At 38.5% G+C, this 24,201-nt stretch overlaps 1 protein-coding gene across 1 annotated transcript in view; it reads left to right on the top strand.

Moving 5' to 3' along the window:
* The window catches only part of thada (THADA armadillo repeat containing), a 220,901-nt gene that overhangs the window by 117,502 nt on the left and 79,198 nt on the right, over positions 1-24,201 (top strand). Inside the window, 2 exon segments of the mRNA XM_055162731.1 lie at positions 9,152-9,255; positions 17,054-17,136. Of these exon segments, the coding sequence (XP_055018706.1) occupies positions 9,152-9,255; positions 17,054-17,136 (187 nt within the window).

Below are 24,201 nucleotides of genomic sequence, written 5' to 3' on the forward strand. Positions count from 1 at the left end.
ATATGTTATATAATATGCGGCCCCCAGCCAGCACTGATTTTATGACTTCTGCCCCTGCTCCAATCGAATTTGAGACCCCTGGGTTACAGGTTACAGGTCAGATCTGTGAGAGGCTCACTTACAGTAAGAATGTATGTTTCTCAATGTGTGTTTGAGCAATGAAAACAGTTGCAAGGAAAATTCATAAAAATGATACGTACAGTGATCAAACATTTTAAAAACATACACAGTGTTTTGCTTCATTCAAACATCTTTAACAAACAAACAATGCATATTTAGGCTCAATAGAAAATACTCTGTACCACCTTGTGATGTCATCCACTGTGTTTTTAAAGTCCATACGCCTTCAGTAGAAGCAGTTGAGTTATTTGCAGCCCTGGAATTGCCAAACTTCTACATCTGTTACAATCTTAACAGAACAAAACATTTTTTTTAAGGTTTATGCTCACCCACGGTTTTTCTAGTGTATTGCGTTCCACTGAGGCTAAAAATAGCTGTTAACTTTAAAACTACCACTTGATGACATCACAAGGTAGAACAGAGCATTTTGAGCTTTGCAGACAGCCTGACAATTCAGATTACTCAAACATGTGAATGACCTAAAACACAACGCTAGGTATATTTTTGAGGTAGCAACAACATTGCAAAATGACTAAAAGCTGACAGTCAAGTTGATTTTGCATAATATAGGATCTTTATGTTTTCAGGTGAGTGTTTGAAACAAAACTCAAGACTAAACTAATGCCCATCTGACCTGACTGTTGCCCCAGGAGTTATATAATCTCTAATAGCATGACTCCAACGTCCCGTCCCACATGGAGAGAGTGTAGTTATGTTTCTTTGGGAGGAACCGGGTGGCTGCTGCTTTACTATAAATATGCCGTATATTTGCCGATTCTGGATTGAGCCGGTTGAGCCTCCCATGAGCGGGACTTCCCAATGCAGTGCATGAGGTGTATCTTGAGCAAAGCATCATGGGAGTCGCTGCAAACCAAACCTTATAATAACGGAGCCTGTGATGGTGAACCAGTCTACTGATTTCATAAGAGCAGCCCAGTAATAAGCATAAAATATACTGTCCCTGCTGTCTCCTTATGTCATGTTAGAGTCTAGGTTAGAGGTGAGGAGATGAGCAGGTAGAGAATGATGTTTTTTTTTTTTTTTTGATATAGTTCATTCAGAGTTTGTTTTTGAAGTAAGTTTTTTATTTATATAGCACTTTTCACAGACACTTGTCACATAGACGCTTTATAGAGCATTATTCATTTACTCCATACCCAGTGATGGTAAGCTGCTGTTGTAGCCACAGTTGCCCTGGGGCAGACTGACAGAAGCGCGGGTGCCAGCCAATCAGCGCCATCGATCCCTCTGACCACCACCAACACACACACAACAACAGTTTTTGTGACTGGCACCCCACTGTGACACCTGATTTTCCCAGCGGTCTCCCATCCAGGTACTAACCAGGCCCGGCCTTGCTTCGCTTCTGAGATCTGACGGGATCAGTCTTTGACAAGCTGATATAGCCATTAATGAACAAGAATTAATTAATTATACACAAAATAGAACATTTGTGGTCTTTCAATGTAGTGTGTTCTTCATTTGAGATATGTGATGAGATTATGAGAAATTTGGACAGTTGCCATCGTGATCACAGAGATCAAAATTGTATTTAAAATAAGATATATATTTTTCAGTCAGAAAAAATCCTCAATGTTGCAGGATGCTGAAACCCAACTCAATTAACTCAGTTATTGTGCATTTTGTATAGCCTTTGTTACTCATTCATTCCCTCCCCTACATTTTTGTGGTAAGCTACTGTGTGGCCACAATTGTCCTGGGGCAGACTGACAGCCCATGTCTGCTGTTTTGTATCTATCACCCCTATGGCCTTTACAAACAACAATTTAGATAAAATAGAGTGCCTTGACCAAGAACATGAATGAATGGTGCAGATGCCAGTAGCAGGAATTGAACATTTTCAATAGGTGATCTCATGAATCAACTCCGTGTCTACCACCCCCATACATACTACCAATCAAAAGTTTGGACACACTTTTTTTTTTTTAATATACATTTTTGCTCTTTATTTCCATGCTTCTTTACATTTTAGATTCTCACTGATAGCATCGAAATTATGAAAGGACACATAACTCATATAAACTCAAAATAACTAAAAAATGTGTTATATAAATTTTATTGCACTTGTGGCATTTCTTGACCCTGACATGGTACACCTGTGAAATTAAAAACATTTCAGGAGATTACAACAAGAAGCTCATTTAGAGAGGTCCAAGAGTTTACAGCACTGTCAACAAAGCAGACCTTATTAAATCTTAAGTTATATTTTGTGTACCAGAGTTCAAACTAGTTTAAAAAGTTAAAACTATTTTACTATTTTTCTGTTGCCTTGGATACTGCACACGTTTAACAATTTCAAGTCCTTTACCTCATCATTATACAGTATATACTTTTTTCTGACCAAACTGACGTCTGCCTCTTCTTCCCTTGTGCTCATCTTGTTGTGAGTGACGGATTTGCCAGAGCAGAGGCTGTTTGTTGGACCCTGGGTGTAGCTGGGCGTGGAGTCTGCAGGAGGGACCAGGGGGCAGGCCAGGGCTCGGTGGCCAGGCTCGGTGCTACGTGGTCGGGCTGGTTTTTCCCCACGTTGCCTTCTCTGTACGGCGTAATGAATGGCTTCCTCCTGGTCTGTGGCTATAGGCCCAGCTTAAAGAGTATACTTACCATGGCCCAGAATACACACCCCAGTCATCCAGCCGTTGTGCCGAACCTTTCTGGACACTCCCAGCCACCATCCACCTGCTACGGGCCGCTCGCTCACACACTCACTCAAAATACTTCTCCTGGTCAACAATAGGAGGCTCTTTTTAGAAAAACGGTAGTTGTGTTGCATTTTTTGCTTTTTACTGCAGGTGTCTTAAAAGAGAACTGGGTTTCCACATTTTTTTTCTAAGGATGTGAATTGAATGAATAATGCGCAGAATTGTAAAGCAAGAGAAATTGTACAGTTTATTTTTACTTTATTTTTATTAGAACATTTTAGTTATGTATATCACATATTTACATACACAAATTATTAGTATTGTGAAACAGAATAAATTGTCAGACCAACCAAAAAAATGAAAAATAACTAAAAATGAAATAAAAATAAAATAGGAGGCCATCAAGCAAAAGATATCTGCAAAGATGTATAAAAAATTACATTAGGATTTGTTTTGATTGTAAGATTTCCACTTTTTCCAATATAGTTCTTTATCTGAGGAGTGTCTCAAGGAAAGTGTTATTCATTCCATAACCTGAATTTCAGAAATTGTACAGTTTTGACATAAATACACTTTTCTGGGAAAGTTCCACATTATGGCTTTAAACCTATGTGTCTTCCATGATGACATGATGGTTGCTTCTAGGTCAGATCTGCGGAGAGGCAAGCCTGCTCACATGTATGAATTCAGGTATTTCAACATGTTTTGTTTGTTTGTTTTTTTGCAACAGCACCTGAGATTGTATAAATGCAATGCAGTTTAATGCCCTATTGTGGCACATTACAGACAAAGTAACAAGTAGGTGGTGTGCTTTCTACTAGGGCCTGACCGATATGGATTTTTTTGCAGCCGATATGATACTGATAAAACAGGAGTTGGAGCTGCCGATAGCCAATATAAAAAACGATTTATTTAGAGATGTAAAAACTGATTATAAAACTTAAGTCTGGCTCTACTGGATTTTAAATTGTTTTTATTTAGGCTACATTTATTGTTGTTCTGCCTCTTTACGGTCATATTTAAAGACAGTAGGTTGGCCTAATGGCATTTTTGCATGACATTCTATCCAGTAAGGAAAGTAAACTACCGCTATCAGCCTTTAGCAGTAAATGCATGCACGCTGCGGTATTTAATTATGTGTAAATACTGATCATTCACACCTCTATTCACAGCGCATTTACATATCAGTGCACGTCCAGTGACATGTACAGCCACTATAGTAAGCCAATATCAGCTAAACAATGAGAAAGAACCAAAAGTAGCTTCAAAGCCGATACATTTGCAACACTCACAGTTCATATAGACACCTCTCAGATCATAAGTCTTCATAAATAAGTGTCCTTTCAATCCTGACTCAGAAGATCGTCCATACAAAATAATTGACAGCAGCTGCATGTGTAAACAAGCACATGTGAGCGATGTGACTCTGGGGCGGTACAGCCACACACACACACACAAATTACTCTGCAGATAATACAGATACAGTTTGCCCTGATGAAGGCCAGAGGGACGAAACGCGTTGGCGTGATTTTAACTTTATCTGCCATGTGGTATTAAAGGATTTTGATTATTTTGTACTTCTTGAGTGCCTCAGTTTTTTCTTACTTTGTATTTAAGACTGGTCTGTACACTGAAGAGCACCAAAAAGACAATTCTGCACAATTTTGTATATCCAAGTACCTGCCCCCAAAGCTTTACTCTGCAGATAAATATTGATGCGGTGCCACATATTACAACATTTATCTGTCTGTAAATTGGATTAAATGTACACGATATAGAGTCTAAGCTTTATAATGAGGTATAACCTGCTCACATCGACTATCGGACCATATTGGCAAGATTTAGGCCAATATGTGTCTAAGTGCTCATATCGGTCGGGCCCTACTTTCTACCACTACTTTTCAAATACAATAATAAACAAAAGGACATGACTCTATTCGAAAGTACCATAGTAGCTTGACAGTACTATGCAGTGAACGTGGCTTTAGACACTTTTCTCCAGTGTAGTTTATGGAGCGAAAAACACATCTAACAAACCTCTAGTGCTCAGCTCCATTCACTCCATATAAAAAGTATAATTTAGCTGAATGAGTTGCTTCTCCTGCGTCGTCTGTCACTCCTCTGGTCAAACATAAGTGCTATAGTGCGCTGAGGTTTGGTGATGTGAGTGCCTCAGGGCTATCCTGTCTGCAGCCCTGTGTAATCCTCTCTGGCTGCTGCACAGTTGGCAACACGCTTTCACTTTTTATTTAGTAAACAACACAGACACGAGACCAGACTTTCTCTTCTAACTATTTGAGCTTGAGCTAGACAGAAAGCTGTGGTGAAGATGCTTGAAACAATTTGCAAAAAAATAAAAAGAAGAAAAAAGGCAGTAAGTAAGTTTTGAGTTCTGTCACCTGCTTGTGTCCATGAACAGTAAAGCATTAAACTTATTTATCTTGTATTTATTTAATTAAGTGTTATGATAAACATTCATACTTGGAGTGGACTTGCCTCTCTGTAACTTGGCCTTGTACAGTCATCTGCTTTGCTCCAGTGGAACAATGTGGCACCTTTTAAGAGATGTTTTTCTTTGACAATTTGGTAATTTGTGTTATCATTTGTTCATTTGTTTTTCAAAATAAAACCAAAAATAAGAAGCAAACAGAAAGAAACAGCTATTTTCTTCATTATTTGTCTCCAAAACCAAAATGAAAAAAATTGATATATAAATGAATAATGGGAAAAAAAACAGATAACGGCCGTTTCCCGTTTCCATAACTTAAACTGCGATGCCAGATTTTTGCACCACATATGGACTAAACCAGGTCTAAACCAGAAATACACCAGGACTGAACCAGTCTCAGTCCTGGTCTGGTACCTGGCTCAGTCCTGGTCTCACTTCTGGTCTGGTCTGGTATCAGTCCCGGTCTGGTCCTGGTCTCAGTCCTGGTCTCAGTCCTGGTCTCAGTCCTGGTCTCAGTCCTAAACCAGGACTAAACCAGGAGTGTCAGGATGGGCCCAGAGATGCCCAGTGTCAGGTGATCAGGAGACTGGGACTTAGTCCTGTTTTAGTCCTGGTTCAGTTTGATTTAGACCTGGTTTAGACCTGGTTTAGTCCGTATGTGCTGCATAAACTGCGATGCAGAACAAAAGTCCGGCATCACAGTTTAAGTCACGGAAATGTTTTTTCCGTTATTAATTTAAACATATACAAAAAAAAACAAATCGTTATCTGTTTTTTCATTTTGGTTTTGGAAACAAATAACGAAAAAAAAGTAGTTTTTTTGTTTTCTTATTTTAGTTTTTTATTTTAAAAAATGAATGAACGAGTGAAACATGATTATATAGGTTTGATTAATTATAGTGGGTAAAGGCATGTCAGTTATCATGAAGTTTATAGAAAAAAGATAACTGTTGTGTTTCTGCAGTAGCCTGAGTCTAACTCAGACTCTCTCTGAGTTGTTTCACACTTTTGGGGGAAAAAAAAAACCAAAAAGGTAATTTGTATCGTTTATACTACCTACTGTGATTTTATGGTGTAGATTGAAAACTGAAAAAATTTGGGCCAAAATGTGTCATGAAATGTCACTACTCTTTTGTATTATATGCATTTATACAAGTCTAGAATGGTTAATAAAAAAAAAAAAAAAAAAAGGCAAGTGAACTAAGGAAATAAGGGCAGGGGTTACTAAGTTCTTACTACTTCATTTTGCTTTGAAACTGTAGACCTTATGATACAATTGTCTTGTGAGTAGACAGAGTGAAGGCCTTGAGGATTTCCTGAAGCACTGCCCACATAATCAGTGTAGAATATACATGAAGTGCTTATTCTTGTTTTAACCAGGCATTTTCTATGGGCCAATCATCACTGACCACAAACTCCAAACATATAGACAAGAAGTACAGTTTTCTTCCATTCTCAGCCTGTCTGCTCCACCAAAGTGCTTGTTTCTGAAAGGAAAGTGGGTCATTGGGAGGAAATCCACATTTGCTAAAACAACAAGGCCCTATCTGAACCCACGACCTTTCAGCTTGAGGGCACTGTGATGTTAAGTCCAAGGCTGCTACTCCACCCACCGTCCCACTGCTTGAGTTCAGTCTGTTTGAGGACATCCAGGACACTTTTAGACACTACATGAGTCACGGCCTGGCATCTCAGCGCATGCCTTTAAAGTAGGCAGTGGATCACTATCTATATTTCTGCCACTTGTCCCATACGAATCCAGTTACTCAGCATACTTTAATAATTGCACTTTACTCATTTACGTCTTTACACTGAATAACCTAGACCCGCTGATAAATATTGAGTAGGGAAATTAGGCTAACGTATTGTCTGGATTAGAGTTTGAAGTATGTATGTGTGAGAATAAGTCAAAATATTAATATTAATGACCTCATCTAACCTCGAAAGGTAAGCAGTGTTGGACTTGGTTAGTGCTTGACAGCTGGGCATTTAACCTTTTCAGACTGACTTTATGGTATTTTTCAGACTATAAGTGGCACTTTTTTCATGGTTTGGGTGGTCCTGCGACTTATACTCCGGTGCGACTTATATATTAAAATTTTCGGACTGACAGCTGTGAGAGGGCGCTCTAATCTTGTGGGTCAGTTTTCTGCACGTCTCTGGCAGAAAAGCCACTGTCCTGCTGCAAGTAGTGAAATATGCGGCAGAAAACAGTAATCGAGCAGCAGAAAGAAAGTTTGGAGTGAGCGAGAAACTTGTGAGGGACTGGCAGAAAGCGGGAATGGAGAACACAGCTTCACAGCAGCCTTTAGGGTGCGCCATGCAACTTTCCTGGAAGTCATTGGATGACAAAGCATGGACTCCCATGACAATCGAAGTTGTGCGGAGTTGCTCAGAAGTGACACTGAGGATGAAGAATTCAGTGGATTTAGTGATTTGGAGTGAGATCGAGAGTTTGGTAAACTTATGTTCTGTTGTTTATGCTATAGTTATCTGAATAACTGTTAATACGTTACGTTAACATATTAACACCTATTCACCCTGTTGTTCTCTGTTCTATTGTTATTATTACTATAACTTGCCTTTCAAGATGAAATGTCGGTTCCTGGTCCCTGATTTTATAACATAAATTTCCCCCAAAAAGTGCGACTTATAGTCCGTTGCGACTTATAGTCCCAAAAATACGGTACTCACACATAGCTTTCCAGCCATAAAAGATAGAAACTTACTTTTTTCCCTTGTAAAACTGACAGTTGCTGCTTTCTGGCATTACTCTACGTCACACGCACGCTGTGTGATGATGTAGGAAAAACGAGTGTTCAATAGGAACTTTGTTTTCCGCCAAACACATGCGCTCCATCCATTTTCATTGACCCAAACTTTACCAAAGAGTGTAGTGAGTCAAAATGTTCGACTGCTCTGAGCATCTGTGTTTGTAACAATTTGTAAAAGCCGCTATAATGCAGTTATTTCTCAAATAAATGGCAAATTACACATCTTGGTTTGCGTAATTGTGCATCCCTTGCTATTTAGATTTTTTTGGAAGGTTTATTTCACTCAAATGTACAAATACAAATGAAAAATACACCATGGAAATGCAGGAAGTGATGTGGCTCTGTGCCCTGAACCTGACACGAGCTGTTTCCATAACTGGAACATGGAAAATAATGGGGCGATTACATTTTTTGTTTTATTTTGAGGGCAATAAGGATATTTTTGGTTTACTGACAGACTTGATATTTTGCACTTTTGTAGCTAAGGGTCTAAATTAAGTATTTTTAATTCCCAAAAAGTTGTTTATACATGTTTGCTGTGTGTTTCATATGAAAGAGTGTGAATTTTAATTTCTGTTTTTTTTTTAAATTCATTTTTTTATTTTTTATTTCTGGTCCTATAGCTTTTATTGCAGCCATATGACACAACTACAGCATGTAGATTGTGAAATAACAGGTTGTACTGAAAAAAAGGATGTATAACACTTAATTAGGAGGTAAAAGGGGGAGTTTTAATTGCAAAATTAAGAAAAAAATCCAGGCGAGGACAAATGTACTAAAATTACTTTTAGGTCCTTTTAGGAAAGGTTCAACAATACCTGGAAATATGGTTATTAGAGCTAAATGATTTGGGAAAAACTATCTAATTGCGATTTTTTTTGACCAAGGATTTGACCAAGTAATTAGGTTTATGATTTATGTTTTAATAATGGGATTCTGTTCAAAGTTCACAATTTAAAAGCGTGAGAATTGACAAAAACATGGGAATAACTAAACTAATACAAGAATCACATTTTAAAGCATATTTGTGGTCAGTTTTATGAATAAGACAATTTTGTTGTTTGCATTGACTCAGATCGTGATTTCTTTCAATTGTGTTTTATCTTGCTGCCCAGTAATACTTTTTTTTTGTCTTGTGTTTTCAGGTGCTGTTCCTGCTGCGTTCCTTTCAGTCCGATTCTCACAGACCCCTCGCATCTGAAAACGGCATCAGCTCAGCTCTCCGTCAGAGAATGTGGATCGCCTCACGGTATGTTTACCAAGATTTAAAGTATAATCAAATACCTGCCTCCGAAATCTGTACAATGAGCCCCAAGCATTACATAAGTAACAACAAATGTAGGCAAAGTGTTTTCAAGTTCCCTCACGTTCCTATATCGAGCTTGTGTGGGCAGGCTCCTGAACATAACTTTGTCAAAGCAGCTTCAAAAGTCTGTCTGAACACAGCGCTCCATCTATCAGCACACGTGTCCTTCTCCTCAGTAACTTAAGCCCCTCACACAGATAAGTGGAAGAATACAGCCCCTTGTCCCACTGCCCAAGCCCTCCTCAGCCATGTCCGCTCCACGTCCCGTCCTGGCTCCCGTTTCAAAGAGACCGCCCGCTGTCCCATCTGCCAGACCCCCGCCTCCCGCACCTCTCACCCCAAGACCAGGCCTCCAGATCGGGCACAGATTAGCGCGTGGCCCCCTGCTGCTGGTGGGAGGTCAGATGCGGTGCCTAAGCAGATAACGCGGTCCGCTCGATCGCACTGATGAGCTTTTATTAACATGACGAGGTGGATTCTTGCCCAACCAACCGCGTCTGCAGTCGCCCCGTTTGATCACTGACCAGGACGTCCCCAGATCTAAGCCAGGTCAAAGGAGAAAGAGGAGGGCAGGGGTTCGCAATCTGTGATCTGGAGATTGATGGTTACACATAATGATGAGTTCTGATCAGTTATTGAAGTACTGGTAATATTTAGAACAAGGGGTCATCAAACTCCGGCCCGCCACTTACCTTTGATCGGAGCCCCACCACTGGCCCTATCAAGCAATCCTCAAAAGTTGTCATGGCCTATTTTTTTTTATTACTTTTTGACAAATAATAACACATCTGCATCTTGTATTTTGTAGAGTTTTTCGATTAAAAAAATTATATTTACTGTATGTGAAGCATTTATATGTAACTAATTATCTGACGTATTTATTTTATTTATTTGCCGCCAGATTTTCCTCCCCTGACCAGCTCGAGATCAAACAGTGACAGTCAACGCACACAGAGTTCTGTAGTGCAGTTAAGGACAGAGAAATTGCGAGTGTTAAAGTACGAAAAGTTGACACAGAGTGAGAGAGGTTTTAAAAATCCGTGTATCATTCGTTCATTTGTTTTTCAAAATAAAACCAAAAATAAGAAAACAAACAAACAAAAAGCTATTTTCTTCATTAATTGTCTCCAAAACCAAACTGAAAAAAAAAAAAACTTTTAATGATTTGTTTTTTCAGTTTTTGATTTTGTGTTTAAATTAATAATGGAAAAAAAAAAATGGATAACAGCTGTTTTCCGTTTCCATGACTTAAATTGCGATGTCGGACTTTTGCACCGCATATGGACTGAACCAGGACCGAAACAGGTCTAAACCAGGTCTAAACCGATGGCAGTCCTAGTCTGAGTCCCACTCTGGTCCCGATCTTGGTCCTGGTCTGGTCCTGGTCTCAGTCCTGGTCCTGGTCCTGGTCCCGGTCCCGATCTCAGTCGTAAACCAGGACTAAACCAGGACTAAAACAGCAGTGTCAGAAACAGGAAACAACCTTTATCCGATTTGTCCATTATTCATTTAAACATAAAATCGAAAACTGAAAAAACAAATAAAAAAATAATTATGACCAAAAAAAAAAATTAAATCAGAAGAAATTTTTATTTTATTTTATTTTGAAAAACGAATGAATGAATGATACACAGATTTTCATAGAACAGTGGATGACCGATTATTTTTTTGTTCAGCCTAAGGACCATGTAGTTTGTCTTTTATGTAAAGAAACTGTGGCAGTTTTCAAAGAATATAATCTGCATCGTCAGGGTCATGCGATTCTGTTATATGGCCGACTCGACCCCGCCCCCCAACACAGTCAGGAGAGATAATGTGGCCCCCAGAGAAAAAAAGTTTGGTGACCCCTGATTTAGAATGTGGTTATCAAGACAAAATTTTATATACCTGAAGTTGTGTTTTTAAGTTAACAACTTTCACCTGAATTCCAGGGCTGAAATTATCCAGATGATTCTAGTGAAGGTGTGTGGAGTTTAAAAACACAGAGCACTTCCTGTATTGCCACATGACATCACAAGGTGGAACAAAGTTTTCAGTTTGAGAGAACAACTCAGCCTAAATATGCAGGATTTGTGTGTTAATTATGCATGAATGACAAAACACAGATCAGAAAATAACATGATATGGGCTCTTAAAAAAATTCTCTTGAGTCATTTTTGGATCTTTTATTTTCATTGTCATCTCAGTGTTGAGAATTAACACCTGTGTCCCGTCAAAGCAACTGGTTTCATGGAGCAACAGGTGAATTTTCATAACTTGGCCTCATACAGTGTGTAGTGTTTATTGTGAGGATTTACACTGCTTTTCAGGAGTACAGCTGCAGGCGTCTGATACAAGTGCCCTGTGTGTCCTGACAAGTAGTTCTACAAGTATTTAACAAGGGTCTACCTCATAAATCTATTTAGATTTAAGGTTGCAATCGCAGCTTAATATGGACGTGTGTGTATTTATAGTTACTGCTTTAAGGTCATATACAGTATGTATTATTCTCACTTTCAAGGTGAGGAGCCTTTTTTATCCCAGGGGCAGTTTGGTTTACAGCAACAGTGCACAAACACATAACTACAACTGAGCAAAAAAGGAGTTTAAATAAGGTTAAATACAGTAAAGACAGTAACTACTATCTAAAGTTGAGATACAATTGAAAGAAATTTGAGTACCGTAATTTTCAGACTATAAGTCGCACCAGCCAAAAAATGCATAATGAAGAAGAAAAAAACATATATAAGTCGCACCAGACTGTAAGTCTCACTTTTTTGGGGAAATTTATTTTATAAAATCAGAGACCAGGAACCGACATTTCATCTTGAAAGGCAAATTATAATAATAACAATAGAACAGAGAACAACAGGCTGTTAATGTCACAGTTCTTCAGATAACTATAACAGAACAGAACAAGTTTACCAAACTCTCCATCTCACTCCAAATCACTAAATCCATTCAATTCTTCATTCTCAGTGTCACTTCTGAGCAACTCTGCGACCTCCGGAGGTAAACAAAGAATTATTCTGGCCTTTCTGAATCCCGACAGGATGGTTTCGGTGTCACTGAAGTCCAGGCTTTGTCGATCCATCCAGTGACTTCCAGGAAAGTTGCATGATGCATCCTCACAGTTATTGTGAAGCTCACTCCAAACTTTCTTTCTGCTGCTCGATTACTGTTTTCGACTGCTTATTTCACTACTTGCAGCAGGACAGAGGCTCTTTCTGTAGGAGACATGCGCAGTAGAGCCAAGTGACAGTGGTACAGGAGTAATAGGAGTATAAGTCACAGGACCACCCAAACCATGAAAAAAAGCGCAACTTATAGTCCAAGTTCAGTATGGCACTGAATGTTGATACTTTGAAATCATAGTGGAGCACTTTCTGAAGTGTTTTATCATCATTAATAACGGCTAAGTGTTGCTCACAGTTCAGATTTGTTATCTGCTAAAGATGAAATAATCTTCAGGAAACATTTTATTATTGCGTTTTTTTGCTGTTATTCAAAAGTATCCCACATTTTTTACGCTATACTATGTCATATATGCAGCTTCTACTACTACTTTGACTTTTTTTTTGGTTTTGTTTACATTACAAAACCAAAATGTAATGGCAAATCTTCTGTGGCTTCTCAGAACTCTTTTTCCACTGTGATGTGAGCCAGCAGTTCTAATATCTCAAGTATTAGTGGATTGTTAATTTGTGCTCAGAAATTACAGTAATGTTATAAAAATGTTTATCTTATCTTTTCTCGTACTCCCTTGTGCACAGACTTTTTAAGGAATTGTTTTGTCTGTTTCTGACATTTCACCCACAACACAACACAATGCTATTCGTTGGTTGTTGAATATATCGAATTAAAAATAGCCCGACTAATCCCTTTAAACCTCCAGGCGTTCTGTGATGTCTTAGCAGCGTGTGTGGCGAGTGTTGAGTTTATGTGCGCGCTCAATCAAGACTGTGACCGCAGCGCAGCCCCAAGCCACAAGAGGGAGAGAGAACAAGGGGGCAGTGTGCAGGCCTGACGTCATCTTTTCATCACTATCATATTAATAACACACACAATCTATACACGCACTATTTAAGGGGCTCATATTACTCTGTTTTCTGATCTGTGTTATTATAGTGTTTCCTCATCAAAACATACTCGGAGTTGTGTTTTGTTTCATTCGCACATGTTTAACTCACAAAACCCTGCGTCTTTAGGCTTTAGACTCTGAGTTCAGACTTTGAGAAACAGAAAACACTCTGTTCCACCTTGTGATGTCATGTGGTTATACAAGAAGTGCTCTGCTTCATACACAGGCTAGAGACGAGGGGTGTGCAAAAATATAGAAAAATCGATATATCGTATTGTTTCATGTGATGATACAGTATCGATATTGGGGACTACTGTATCGATATATCTCCAAAAGTATTTTTTGATATATTTTACTAAATTATTTTGTTACAGCACTATAGTTTTGTTGCTTGTTTAGTGGAAGGAAACTCATTTTGTGCAACACATTTGACATTTTCACTGTTTTGAGGATTAAAATGTTTGTGTTTTTCATATTAACTTTGCACAAGAAGTAGTTTAACAAAGACTTTTAGTATCACAGCCATCATTTAACCATTATTTTTTATTGAACTGTATCAAATCAATTTGAAATATACTGAATCAAACCCAAAGTATCGAGATATGTGTCGTATTGTGGCCCATGTATCTGCAACTTCTTAATGATACCCAGTCCTACTAGAGACTAGAGTAATTTTGATCATTTTCATCCTGGAATTGCTCACCTCTGCTGAAAAAAAAAAAAAAGGTAATAGGTAGCTGTTAATGTGAAAATTACCACTACATGACATCACAAAGTGGAACAGAGCATTTTGAGCTTTGTAGTTGTAGACAGACTAATAATAAAGGATTACTCAAACATGTGTGAATGAAACAAAACACAACTCTGGGTATATTATTGAGGAGGTAACAACATTCTAACATGACTAAAAAGCTCACAGGGGTCAATTTTGTGAAATATAGAACCTTAAGGTACACTGATTTAGACAAGGGCTGGGTATCATGAAGAAGTTGCCAATACGATACATACCTAGATACATAGGCCACAATACGATACATATTTCAATACAGTGCACTTTTGATTCGATTTGATATATTTCAAAACAATTCGATACAGTTCAATAAAAAATAAAGTCAAAATCATGGCTGTGATTTTTGTACAAAGTTCATATGAAAAACGCCCATTTTACTCATCAAAACAGTGAAAATGTGTCACATAAACGGGTTTCCTTCCTCTAAACAAGTAACAAAATGTAGCGCTGTAACAAAATAATTTAGTAAAATACACCAAAAAAAATTCTCGTAGCGATATATCGATACAGCAGCCCACGATATCGACACTGTATCATCACATCAAACAATATTTCAATATTTTTGCACTCCCCTACTTTAGAGGGATGTTAATAATGATAAAGTAATTTTTATTAGGGCTGCACGACGTACCACAAAGGTATTAATGCAATTTTGGATGATAATTGATCGTCTTGTATGTAAATGTTAATAAAGTCAGGCTTATTTAAGTCAAAAATTAAGCTTGATTTAGATTTTTTGACAGAATTTCAGTAGCTCCTTAAAGCCATCTCTTTTTTTTTTCTTATTTAAATATGACAAAAATATCAAAATCACAGTTCTTAGTAGGTACATATCGAAGCATTTTCAAATAATGTGCTGGCTTACCGTAGTTTTTATTCCGATATCCTGTGCTTCAAATGCTCCTCGCTGTTTTTTTTTTTTTCTCAGCTTTACAGAGCAGCTGGCAGCTTTTATAACATCTCCCTTACATCACTTTGCATTATGACCTAATAATCTGACAGCATTAGCTCACATCGACACCCCCTCCTTCTCCCTGAGAATTTACCCCCTCAACCGCAAGGACCCCCCTCTCCCCGTCCCGCCTCGGTGATGTTTGGGGCATGCAGAATATGTCCTACTACTACTACTATTACAACTACTGCCGTTATTTTACTTATTTTTATCTATATATTTTGGTTTTGTTTATATTACAAAACAAAAATGCAATGCCAAATTTTCTTTTTCTCACAACTCTTTCTAGTACAATGTGAGCCAGTTTCTAAGTAATGCTTTTCTTGGTACCCGTACAATAAGATAAATAACCAAATTGCAGTTGCACTCCAAGAAATTATCTAGATAGACGTCAAACTAAAATCATGGGACACACATTAATCTTAAAATCTTAAATTAAAATAAGTAAATAAAGTGCCCTCCTAAATCTTCATTGTTTACCACAGCAGAAAACAGAAGCGTGATGATCAGGAGAGCGCAAAATACGTCATAGAAATCACATGTTGTCCAACCAGATCTCAGACTCGCTCATTTCCAAAAGAGACATTTTACTGGATTTGAAAATGATCTAATATTCTGTGCTGGGAAGACTGTTCATTTGCAACAAAAGAAAAGTACACTGTGTAACTTTTCTTCTGGGGAGTCTGCCACCTACTTGTCTCCATGGAATACGCCAGTAAATCTGTTTATTTTGCATTTACTCAAGTACAGGTTTTATATTAGGGATGGGCATGATTAGTCGATTAATCGATAATTGAGCAATAAGAATTTCATCGATTACGTTCATTTTAATCGACAAACCAAATGTAGGTTGCTGTATGTAGCGTAGGGAGACCAAACAGGGGTCCGTACATGTAGGTCTCTGCACTCAGAAGGAGCGAGCAAACACAAACCGTCGGTCAGTCTGCAACGTGCCGAAGCGTAAATGCGTATTTAACGATGACTTGTACAAGAAATTCCACGCTTTCCATTCCGGTTGGGACAAGTGTGAGGCCATGAGCACAGGGAAAAAGCTCACCAGGACACCGAAAACACGAAAAACCTTTGCCAGGTGAGAGTCGTGCAATGTCGCTGACGAGTCCCCACCTCCCACCTCCCGCACGGTGTCCTGGTTTTGACAAACGCAAATATGGTCACACTAAACTGTATTCCACTGAGTTATGTCCTTCAATCCGACAGAAGTTGACCGCATCAGCGCACAAGAGCAGTTTTTTTCCTATAAAAAAACGTTAATGATTAATCGATCGTCGGGAGAATTAACGATCGATTAAGAAAATTTAATCGAATGCCAATCCCTATTTTATATGTGTTTTTATAGCTGAAAATACTGTGAATAACATAATTTCTTACTGGGGTGGGGCTTGCCTCTCCACAGATCTGACCTTTAACTGGACCTGCTGGCACCACTTTCTTTTCTGCACAGAGTTAGAGAAAGAGAAACATAAATATATCAAATGACAGGCCCTCTTGTTAAATAGTAAACCTTTACACTGTTTCCTCATCAAAAACATATCCAGAGTTGTGTTTTGTTTCATTCTCACATTTGAGTAATCCTTTATTATTAGTTTGTCTCCAAAGCTCAAAACCTTGTGAAGTCATGTGGTGGTAGTTTTTAATAGAGACTGACAATTCCAGATCTGAAATCATCCAAATGATTCAAAACACAGTGGAGTATTTCATGCATAACCATATAACCACAAGGTAGAACAGAGAATTTTCCAGTTGAGCGAAGAACTCAACCTAAATATTCAGTGTCTGTGTGTTAAACATGTGCAACTGAAACAAACCACAATGTTTTTGATGAGGAAATAACAATATAACATGGGCCCTTTAAGTAATCTGCAACACAGCAAAAATCTCTTCAAAATGCCTTTTCAGTAACACTCAGTTTTATTTTCAGACAGAACAGCTGTTTTGTGACCAGAGGAGCGTTTTTGGACGTCCTGACCTGTCTGTGTGGGCCAAAGATCAGTCTGTTGGAAGGTGAGTTCTGGCTTTTCCACCTATGGTTTTGTTTTGTTATTGCTAAGTTATTTATGTGTTTCTATGGAGACGCCAACTGCTGCTGTGAAAAATGTCCAAGGCTTTATTTTTATTCTTTGAATATTTTTGTGGTGACCTGGTGCAACCTGTGTTTTATAATGTCTGTTATTATGCCATTTATGAACTCTCTGTTTCACTCATTCTTAATAGCTTTAAAGTGGGTCTGTGGCATTATCCCAATCTTAGAAATGAGCAGAGTGGCATCACAAGCAAATCAAAGACACTATATTCACCAAAAAGGCAAAGTTGTGAGCGAATGTAGAAAATACAACAAAAGACCTATGACTGATCTAGAGTTGCGATACAAACATTACAAACTGTTTTTAAACCATGGAAAAGCTCAATATTGATGTTAATACAATAATGATAAAGTATATAAAAATGACAATAGAATGTAATTAACAACATAATAATTGTAGTTTCGTTATTGTTATCAGGTGGTCTTATACTAGTTCAGAGAGTTCAAGCTCAAATGTATAGTATAGTCATAGTCTTATTTATTCTTGTCTGGACGAGTTTAAATTTTAGTTCTTTTACTATCTGAATATTGATACTTTTGTCCACCCATGCCAAATTAATTACCAAATTACTAAAAGCCCAAAGGTATATATTAATTCTTAAGATCAACCCTTTTTTTTAAGATTAAAGACAATAACAGACATAAAACATAAAATAATACAATAAAATACTAAAATCACTAAATAAAAACCAGCACAAAAAGGGCTGTAGTTGTTTAGTCTATTATTTACAGTCGATTAATCAGTCAATGGTTTCTTAGTTGACCCAAATGTGGTCCACTGATTATTTTATTTAGATTATAATGATTTGTTTGGGACAACAGCGGAAAGGAGAAGTTAATGAGTGAGTGAGGGAGTGAGTATTGTTTAGTATTTATATTTAAAACGGCAGATTAAACTGATGATTCACAAGTTAAATTTGGCTTTGGATGAAGAAAAAAAAGGTAGAGCGCTTCACTGGGTCGTTAAAAGAGTAAAAAAATAGCAGTACAGGTGCTCTACGAGGGTTAAAACAGTGGTCTTAGAACAGAAAATTGCCGTTACTGAAAAATGTAAGAATGGTAAGGTACAAATCCGAGGCACTCCGACTGAATATATTAAAAGTCCTTTATTGCATGAAGGAACCCCAACGCGTTTCGACCAGCAAGATAGTCTTCGTCAGGGCAAAGTGGTGGATAATTTGGCTTTATTTTAAAAAAAAAAATTCCTAGTACTTTTTCTGTATTAATAGTTGTTTTTGCATAAACTGTCGTGCAGGTTGTAGTCTTGTGAATACATATTATCTAAGAGCTTTTGCCACTCCCTATTTTTAGTCGAATAATCGATTGGCACGACATGTCTTCAGTAAACTAAGAATGTCTTTAGTGGACTACAGACTCAAACGCAGCACATTTTCGCAGATACAATATTACCACTAATCTAACGTGGACACAGAGCCTTAGCAGTGTGTCTCCTGGATCCACCTCTCGCTTCTTTCCGTTCTTAGACAAAGCCCACAGTTTGTCTTTCATCGTGTGCCATCTTCTCCTCTTGTTTCTTACTTTGCTGACGCAGCTCTTTGACACCAACTGTCTCTCCTCCATTTGCTCTGAATGCGACTGTGATGGGGCGGCAGACAGGAGCGTTTGTCCACCTCCTCGCCTCCCCCCTTTTAGCCCAAATGTTGACAGAAGCCCCGGACACTTCGCTGGTGGAATGTGAAACCGTAGGATATGTTTGACAGATGGTAGGATCGCGCCTATGACCCACTTTATGGGGCAGAGGAGGAGAAGAAAGGGCCCAAAGGTAAAGAAAGGGGGTAAAGAAAGGTAGAAGGAGCGAGAGGAGAGGGAGAAGGCCAGAGAGAGGTAAAGGGGGCGAAGAGAGTGAGAGGTAGAAAGAGAGAAAGGAGAGAGAGAGAGAGCCAGAGGGGGTAGAGGAGGTGCCTGTATTTTCGGACCATGTGCTGAGCATATGCTGGTCTTGACAGTGGAAATACCGAGGATTTCTCAAAACAAGGCGGCCCCTTACATAACTAAACAAGCCCGCGCTTCTTTTAACCCACACACCGCTGCTTTCTTTACCACTCAAGTTCATACAGCTCTGTAATAACGTAAAACCACGCACTCATTGATTAGTCCGTTGCCTTTTGTGCTCTATTATTTGTGAACTAAACACTGTTGAGCTATTTCTCGTTGGAAGAATCCCGTGAATGGAAATGTCTATTCAGTTTAAGAGACATTTTTGCTTCACACTGACACTGATCGCTGAAATGTATAACAAGTAGGGGTGGGACGAGACACGATTTTCACAAGACGAGACACAACATGAGATTAGGTCGAAGAGAACGAGACAAGACGAGATTTTGACGGAATGTGGTATAAATAAGCAGTGCAAATCCATTTCACAATTCACTGTTTTCTTTTATTTTATGTAATACTTTAGCGGTCTTTGTAGTACTGCTTTTCTGAACTACAGCTTGGTTTTTGGTCCAAGATGGTGTTTCCTAAACTTTTTTTCTGGGGTCCCATATTTTAAAAGTCTCAAACCTTTGCAACCCAAGTCAATAGACATCATTTGTAAATTAATTGTAAAATAAATGTGGATTTGAACATTATTGAACATTAATGAGGATATTTTATTGTTGACTGAGTGTTTATGTCTCTCTGAACAATTAGTATTACTCAAGTTTTAAACAATGAAAAATTTAAGCAGCAATAAAAGGATCCATAAGTTGACATTAAAGGTGACCCCAAAAAAAATCTCGCTACCCAGTCTTTGGGAAACAGTGGTCTAAGGTAAATGTAAAATCAAGGTGAAAAAAACTCAAGAAATCATTTTTCTTGTGTATGCACAGTCCTGTGTCAATTTTGTCTTGTGGCACGAGATTTTGTCACATCCCTAATAGTAAGATTTAAGTTTTCAACCTCACAAAACCCATCTACAGTAAAAGTCAAAATATTTCTTTCTAATTAAATACTGCATTTATATTGTCAAAATCAAATCAATACAAAGTTATAGAAAAAATGTTAAAAAGGCATGATGCTACATATTTATTTTGCCATGTAATCAAATCAAATCAAATCAAACTTTATTTATAAAGCACTTTTCATACAAAATGCAACACAAAGTGCTTTACAGTGATTAAAACAGTCCCGCATTTCCAACCACCCAACCACCCACCACCCAACCCCCGCACCCCCAACCCCACATAGTCAAACAACCCAAACACACACTCACATACACACAAACATGCACACACACACACACACACACACACACACACACACTCACACTCACACGCTAAAATACATAACCGGACACAATAAAATGTGAGGCTGAATATAGGTGAACCAGTTGAGGAAGCACCATCAGAGGAGCCGTCTGCACCGGGAGCAGAGAGACGTCCACCACCACCAGGAACCACCACAGGAGCCAGGGGAGAGATGAAGCCCAGGCACCTGAGGCCCAAGCACCATCCCTCCACCAGGAGCCCACATGACAGACCCAGCAGCCATGACCTCCACTCCTGATGCAGAGGCTCCTACAGAGGAAACACTGGAAATCCTAAAAAATATGCCTAAGATAAATAAATATAGTAAAATGTGTACAATAAAAACAAGTAAAAGTATAAGATTTCAATCAAAAGCTAAGCTAAAAAGGTGGGTCTTGAGCCTGCTCTTAAAAACATGAACGTTCTCTGCAGCCCTGAGCTCCTCCGGCAGGCAGTTCCATAGACGAGGGCCATAGTGCTGAAAAGACGCCTCTCCGTGAGTGTGTGTCCTGACTTTGGGAATGACCAGGAACCTGCTGCCAGAGGAGCGCAGGGTCCGCGAGGGTTCGTAAGGTAAAAGCAGTTCTGAAAGATAAGAGGGCCCAAGACCATTAAGACATTTAAAAAACCAGTAAAAGAACTTTAAAATCGATCCTGAAACACACAGGGAGCCAATGCAGTGATTTTAAAACCGGTGTAATGTGGTCCCGCCCTCTGGTCCTCGTCAGGACACGTGCTGCTGAATTTTGTAATAATTGCAAACCTGAAATACTCTTTTTGGGAAGACCAGAGAGCAGGGCATTACAGTAGTCTATTCGACTGGTGATAAAAGCATGCATCAGCGTCTCGGTGTTGGCCAGAGAGAGAATGGGGCGGACTCTGGCTATGTTTTTTAGGTGATAAAAACCAATTTTTGTGATGTTCTTAATGTGTGGGATAAAAGTCAGCTCAGAGTCAAAAATGACGCCCAGGTTTTTCACTAGAGGAGATGGGTTAAAGGACTGTGTTTGGAATTTGGGTAAAAGTTTCTCTCTCTGGGCCTCAGGACCAATGACTAAAACCTCAGTTTTGTCCTGGTTAAGCTGGAGGAAGTTTTCTACCATCCAGGACTTAATTTCTAGAATGCAGTTAAAAAGGGCATCCATTGGTCTGGTGTCATCAGGAGACATGGAGATGTAAAGCTGCGTAATGAAGCCTTCTGAAGTTTTTTTTTGTTAATTCCAGATATTTAGCCACAGCTAAATAAAATGTTTAGCAGATTTAAAATGTCAGATTTAAAAATAGCCTAATCATTTGTTTTAATATCGTAAAATAATGTCTGAAACTCCTCCACAGTACAGCAGCTTTAGAACAGACTGTCTTTTCACTCCAGTGCCAGTCCCAAACCAAGACGAAGTGAAAAGCTTTATGTTAGGAAGAGTATTTTATATAAATCAAATTCCAAATCGAGAAGCAAAGACTGCACATTTCAAAGCAAATCGTGTATTTTTTTTAGTCTCTGGTCTCTTTTCCCAGTTGTCATAAATCAGACAGTTAACAGACACTGACCTATAATAACTTGAGAATCGCTAAACTGACCTAGTTACATTTTATCTCTGAATACCGATGCAGATCAAAGCTCCAGGTCTCTGGTGGAGTAAACAGGTTAAGTAGTTGTAAACGGCGCTCACTAATTAAAATCTGTGAAGTGGACTTTTACATGATAACCTCCCGTTTCACAGGGCCTGGTTCACGTAGGTCTGATGCAGTAAAGAGGGTTTGGGACCTGGCTCTGTCTGTCTCTCCATCACAAGCACGTGGACTATTAAACTCCAGGCGACGTTTTATCTTTCCACTTTTCTGTTTATGTGTTACTGGTGCTGTGGAAATCTCTGCTCAGTTTCTGGGTTCGCTTCTAGTTTATATTTGATTTTATTTTTTGTAAATTTGTGTTGTCACGATACAAAAATGTTAAACTCTATTTCAGTACTAAGGAATAGACTCAATACTCGATACAGATACCAAAATGATAATCAAAAGCACTTTCTTTAGCTTTCTTTTTTTTTTTTACATAAAATCATAGTACTTTCTTTTATATTACCATGTGGTTTTATATCTGTGTAATCCCTCAGTGGTCCAGGTTAGGGTTACAGTTCCATAGTGGTCCATGGGCGTGCAGTAGTCCAGCAGTCCCCAAACCTCCAGACCGCAGACCGGTACTGAGCCATGGGTCGTTTGGTACCTGACTGCAAAAGCGTGAACCCTCCTCCCATACATGGCATGGACCATGTCTTCACACATACGCTGCATGGGCCGCAGGACTAAACCAGGACTAAACCAGGTCTAAACCAGTTCTAAAACCGAGAATAAACAAGGACTAAAACAGCATTTAACCAGGACTTAATCATGCTGTGCGGAAATATTGTCGGATATAAAACCGGTCTGTGGTGCAAAAAAGTTGGGGACCACTCTACTAGTCTATTTATTTATTTATTTATTTATTTATTTATTTATTTATTTATGCATTTATTTGATCCCCATTAGTTTTTTACAAAGGTAAAGACTATTCTTCCTGGTGTCCAAATATTTATGTGGTCTTATACTTGTTCTGATACAGCTCAAGATCATTCTAAAGATATTCAAGTGAATGTTTTAGTATCTTATTTTCAATACTTTTGACAACTCTAAAACAAATGTATTCTGTAACATTTCTGATGGAGGATCCGCCTGTTTTGCCTTTTTCTTGAATATTCCACATTATGACATTAACTCCATCAGATGAAGTTAATGGGTGGATTTGTGGAGTCTTGGGTTTTTCAGTAAAGCAGCACCATTGAATCTCTGTCAGATATAAGTTTAATACCATACTGTGGAACATTCCAGTCAATTAATTATATCTCTATGGAGACAAGCAAGTTGTGGATCCTCCAAATACACGTATGTGAAAATACAAGTATGTTCTTTCATCTTAAAACTTTTTTTTTTTTCACACTCACACTACAAGACGTGGGGAGTTAAAAAATGGTAAAACAACACACATTCTCTCAGTTGGACAGCACAGTTGGACTGAGTGAATACCAGGCTCTTGGCTGTGCATGGTAAGCATTACATGCTAGTGGAGCTTTTTCGATGGGAAAAGTTGTTTAATGAAACGAAAAGTGGGAAAATGTGGTCTCATTAGCGGCTGGGCTCCTTTGCTGTTTCTTTGTGTTTACTGTTGGCAGAGATGGATTGTTGACGCAGTGAGAGCAGGACTCATTCTGTAACCGAGATTCCAAAATATCTAAAGCTGCTTGATCTTAATTGCAGCTCATCTTTGGTCTTTGGATGGTTCTAAGTTTAATTTTTGTCCCTGTCTCACTGACCTACAAATCATGTTTTTGAGCTACAAATCTTGCCAGATATTTTTGTACAAAATCAAGCTGTTGAGACTCAGAGTTAGGAAAACTTTTTATGCAAAATGGAACTTTCTTGGTCACAATATCTCAAAAACACTACATAAGCATGACTTTTTTCATTTAAAGAGAGAAAGCTGGTTACATTAGTCACATACTAATCAGACAATGAGGATAAAGTGTCTTAATGTGCATAACCATGACCTGTGGTAACCTGTACACTCTTCTTTGTGTGTATACTAGTGCATTTGTCCATTCAGTCTGGGAATATAAAGTCTATAGAATATGCAAACATATGTAAGTTGTTTACTGATTATGATGTACTTCAAAACACTCTCCCTGTTGAGATTTTCAATGACAG

The sequence above is a fragment of the Boleophthalmus pectinirostris genome, unplaced genomic scaffold (assembly GCF_026225935.1).
Source record: "Boleophthalmus pectinirostris isolate CB_2022bp ecotype Guang Dong unplaced genomic scaffold, ASM2622593v1 HiC_scaffold_5, whole genome shotgun sequence".
Classification (NCBI taxonomy): Eukaryota; Metazoa; Chordata; class Actinopteri; order Gobiiformes; family Gobiidae; genus Boleophthalmus; species Boleophthalmus pectinirostris.